The 5,296-nt window shown below is 33.6% G+C and overlaps 1 protein-coding gene across 1 annotated transcript; it reads right to left on the bottom strand.

Moving 5' to 3' along the window:
- Nucleotides 1-231: 231 nt before the first annotated feature.
- LOC110540547 (olfactory receptor 4L1-like) lies at nucleotides 232-1,161 on the bottom strand. The gene has a single exon (XM_021627305.1). The coding sequence runs from the start codon at nucleotides 1,159-1,161 to the stop codon at nucleotides 232-234; it is 930 nt and encodes a 309-aa protein (XP_021482980.1).
- Nucleotides 1,162-5,296: the final 4,135 nt, after the last annotated feature.

Raw genomic sequence — 5,296 nt, 5'->3', positions numbered from 1 at the left:
ATTCAAACAAATGGAAATGTCCATTATTGAAAAACATTCAAAATAATAAATGCTGAAAAATAAAATTAAACCACCGCTACCTATGAAACATTAATAAATTAGTATCAATTTCTCTTTATTAGTGTCTGATTCAAGCATAAGAGAAAAATAATACATTATTCATAGCCTTTAATTTACCTAGCCATAATATTCCAAGGTTCTGGTAATTACATAATTCTCAGTCCCTAAGTTTTACATGACGTTAACTTGTTGCATCCATAATTTTCTCATAGCTTTTTTCATTTCCTGATTTCTCAGTGTGTAAATAATAGGATTCAGTAAGGGGGTGATAACGGTGTAAAATACACCAAGAATTTTATTGCTTTCAAAACTACCAAATGGCCAGGCATATATAAAGATACAAGGTCCAAAGAACAGAGTGACCACAATTATGTGGGCAGACAGTGTGGACAGAGCCTTGGAAAGCCTGCCAGGTGATTTGTGCCTTACAATTACCAGAATGACAGTGTATGAAACAAGGAGGAGGAAGAAAGAGATAAAAGAGAGCAGTCCACTGTCAGCAATGACAAATAACTCTAGAGCATATGTTTCAACACAAGCAAGCTTGATTACCAGGGGAAGATCACAAAATATATTATTTATAATATTGTTGTCACAGAAAGGCAAATTCGCAGTCAGTACCATCTGACTCATGGTATGTATGAAGCCAATTGTCCAGGAGAGTATAATAAGCCTGTTCAGCAACCCATGACTCATGATTACCTTGTAGTGCAAGGGTTTGCATATGGCCACATATCTGTCAAAGGCCATGATTATCAAAAGTGTCATTTCAGCACCACCAAAGAAGTGCATGAAGAACATCTGAGCCATGCAGCCCCATAAAGAGATGCTTTTGTATGCTGAAAGCAAGTCTGTGATCATCTTTGGTGTTGTGACAGTGGTAATACACATGTCCAAGAAGGAGAGGTTTCCAAGAAGAAAGTACATGGGAGAATGAAGAGTAGAAGTAGTTGCCACTGTGACTATAATAAGAATGTTTCCCAGTACGGTAGCACCATAGATCAAAGAAAATGTCACGAAGAAGAAAGCTTGAAGTTGCCAGTCTCCAGAAAATCCCACCAAAATAAATTCTGTCACAGCTGATCCATTTTCATAATCCATTTATTCAACTCTGAAAGATTATGGAAGATCTTTAAATACAAAAAGGTGAAAAATGAAAGCAAGCCACAGTTAATGTCATGTTTGCATTTCTATTATTCTTTGACAATATGAACTGATGATTTGAGAGCAGGCTTTGTTTAACATATCAACATATCAGAATATAACTTGAAATGATTTTATGCAGCATATCACTTAAAAACAATATTCTTATACAAGACAGAAAAAATTGGAAGGTTGAAAATTATATTTCTATCATTTTATATTACCAATGGATATATTTCAGCAGATCCTCTCTTTTTTTCATTAATTTGTTCACATAGAAATAAAAATAAATTTTAGATGGCAATGACTATTATTTTCCCTTCCAATTTATCATAGTCTCAAGTTCCTTAGATTCCTTGCAGTTATGTTATTAAAATATAGAATAAATATAGAATCATAACATTAAATGCATTGCCCTGTATTTCTGAGGAGAACAACAAAAAGTATTGTTTTTAAAACCAACACAAGTTAGAATTTAATTTATATATGGAAAGCATCTTCAAATTCATTTAAATATTTTTATCTCTATTCTTTTACAATGTGTTCTGAAAATTTCAAGAAACCTGCACTCAGACTCAGATGTTTTTGAGCTTGTGTCCTCAAATGTTTTGTTGCCAATTCACAAAGGGCTTTTGTAGTAAATGTATGTGTTTGCATTTGCTGGTTTAGGAGCAAAGAGCACAGTGTCTCAATTTTCATGTTTAGATTGTTGCTGTGTTACAATGTTCAATGGAAAAACTATCTTAACTGGGATTTTTAGACATTGTTCCTAGTTTCTGGAGTATAAAATGTTATTAATTGTGGTAAAGTTATTGCTAAGTGCTATGCTTCATTAGAAATGTTTAATGGACATTAGTGTTCAACGCTCATAACACTGATACAGGATATGATACAGGAGTATTATTGTTGGCATGTGCAGATAAGGAAGGTAAAATGTTCAATTTTTGACTTTTTATGATTATATAACTGAAAGGAATGAATGTTGTTTAAAATAAGCCAATCTGACAACATAATCTGGGTTTATACCAATTTACCACATGTGTCTACAATGGAAAGGATATATTTCATAACCAAATTATTGAACATTCTTTGAATCATGTGTCTCATATGAATTTCTTAGAAGATCTATTACAACAACAACAAAAAAATAACTTTAAAAATACAATTAACTACAACTGTTTTTCTTATGTAACCAATGTCTGTTATGCAGAAACCTCATAATCTAGAAATGTATGATTAACTAAATATAGGGCTTATGTAAAACACTATTAAGATCAATTCCATGTGACACCTTTAAAAGTGAAATTAACTTTAAGATCAATAAATATAAATGATTTTATATGGATAATAATGAAAATTTATGAAATGAAATATGTTAATTACATCTTTAGAGTTATCTGATTGCTTGAATTCAAATACATTCCACTGTGAGTAAAAAAAAAGCTTGTCATAGATCAATCGAAAATATTTTTAAATTTATTGCAATCTCTTGTTGGGTTGTATTCTTTTTGTATCTTGTTTATGCTGAAACTAGCAATGTTACTTTTCCTACTACGGAGTATATTCATGGTAAATTTATTAAATTATTACATTTTCTTCTTTGATATGAATGTAAAACATCTTATATCTCTGTTTTACTTAATGATCACTTTTTTTTTCATTTAACGTCTAAGCATTATTTTTACAGAGGTATTCTAAATATCTGATTTATGTCACAATGTGACCCCCCCAGTTCCTTCTCAGACTATAAATATGCACATATATTTATCTAAACTGTCAACCATCTCAATACTTAAATAAATTAGTCCTAATTTTTAAAATCTTATATGACACTAGATTTTCTGTTATTTTCAACTATATAAGCTTTCTAAATGATCATGTAACTTTTCTTTTATTAATCATAATTGGTCTTTGCCAATCTAATAGCATTTTTTTTTCTGCAGTATAATCTTGAGAATATATTTTCCTTCAATTTTATGGGAATTTTTCATCCCATGCTTCTATGAAGTGATGTTACATTACCTCTCAGTTGGAGGCTTCAATATCTCAAAGACTAAAACCTTTATTCTGACCAACACAATTTATTAAAATACCATCCTCACCGTAATAAATTATAATAATTATTATTACAATAATAAATATTACAATAATAATTATTATAATATTTTCACTTACCTTTCCTAACATAAAGTATGAAAAATAATCATATTCAAAGTAGTATTTAAAATTGAAAACTTTGCTTTTTATTTTCTTTAATGGCCTGGATACCATTCCAAAGACTATCTTTCACTCTTTTTAAATATGTGGACCAATTATTGAAAACAGACTTTTTTATGGAGTACTGGGAATGTAAATCACAGTGGGAGTTATTAAAAGATGAGGCTATTGCCACTTTACCATAACCAAGAGAGATGCTTGCAATTCATTCTTGGCTTTGTAATGAGCTGTGTTTCTGTCTGGGCGGTGTCTTGATTATAACAGCCATGAAGTTCTTGGTGTACTAGTGGTGATTCAATGAGGTTAGGAATATCTTTTTGAAAGCATCTTACCTTTTTCTACATTGCTCCCAATCATTCTTATTAGTGTCAAAATTTGTGGCAATTTTCAAAGAATAATTCATAAACAATTTTGAGTACATCCTCAACATATAATTTATATATAAATTAACTTGTAAAACATTCAAGAATTAGAAAATTTGAAAGATAAGAAAATTGTTTAAGAATGCTAGAGGCAAAAAACAGAAGAAGAAAACAGGAAACAACCTCAGAACCTGCCACAGAGGGCCTCTGAAAGCCTCTGCCCTGCAGACTATCAAAGCAGATGCTGAGCCTGATGGCCAACTGTCGGGCAGAGTGAATGGAATTTTATGTAAGAAGTGGGAAATAGTTAGAGCTGGAGAGGACAGGAACTCCACAAGGAGAGCAACAGAATAAGAAAATTTTAACACAGGGAACTTCCCAGACACTCATATTCCAACCAAGGACTATTCATGGAGATAACCTAGAACCCCTGCACAGATGTAGCCCAGGGCAGTTCAGTGTCCAAGTGGGTTACATAGTAATGGGAAGAGGGACTGCTTCTGACATAATCTGATTGGCCTGCTCTTTGATCACCTCCCCTTGAGGGGGGAGCAGCCTTACCAGGCCACAGAAGAGGACAATGCAGCCACTTTTGATGAGAACTGATAGACTAAGATCAGAAAGGAGAGGAGAACCTCCCCTATCAGTGGACTTAAGGAGGGGCATGAATGCAGAAAGGGGAGGGAGGGTGGAGTCGGGAGGGGTGGAGGGAGGGGCTTAGGGGGGGATACAAAATGAATAAAGTGAAAAAAAAATAAAAAGGAAAAAAATTTAAAAAAAAAAAGAATGCTAGAGGCAGTATCACACCCAATCTCAAGCTATTGTAAAGGACTATATTAATGGAAATACTATGGTACTGGCACAAAAGCAGATACACAGATCAATGGAAAATAATAAAAGATGCAGATTAGAGATCATACATTTACAGCCACCTGCTTTAAAAAAAAGATGCCCCATAAATACCATACATTAGAGGAAAGACATTATATTAAAACGTGGTATTAGGAAAACTGGATGTGTACATGTACAGGAGTAAAACTACACTCTTATCGATCCCTTAACCTATACATGTCAACTCAAAATAGATCAAGAACCTCAATATAAGACCACACACTTTAAAACTGGTAGAAGAAAAGTTAATTACTACGTGCCAAGTACAGGCAGAGGTAAGGAATTTCTGCATTCTTAGGTGATAGCTCTTTGGGGAGGAGGATTAGAAGGTAGAGCTTGGCTGAAGAAACTGCATTAATGGGCTTTGAAGTAATAAAGCCTCACCCTACACCCAACTCTTTCTGCTTCATGCATGTCTTTGAATATGTGATCTCATGGCCTCTTGCCTGAGGTGATGTCTTCTGCTTTTTACCATGACAATTACTTTTCAGTTTATAGCGTCAGGCAAGCTCTAAAGAATGGTCCAAAGCTGCCATGTCCTATCCCAAAGTATCACAGGAATGGCCTTCAGCCTACTTACTTGTGAAAGTCCTTCCTCCCCCTGAAGCCTCTGGGATTGGGCC

Source organism: Meriones unguiculatus, chromosome 4, assembly GCF_030254825.1.
Source record: "Meriones unguiculatus strain TT.TT164.6M chromosome 4, Bangor_MerUng_6.1, whole genome shotgun sequence".
NCBI lineage: Eukaryota > Metazoa > Chordata > Mammalia > Rodentia > Muridae > Meriones > Meriones unguiculatus.
This window is presented reverse-complemented; position numbering and strand designations above follow the sequence as displayed.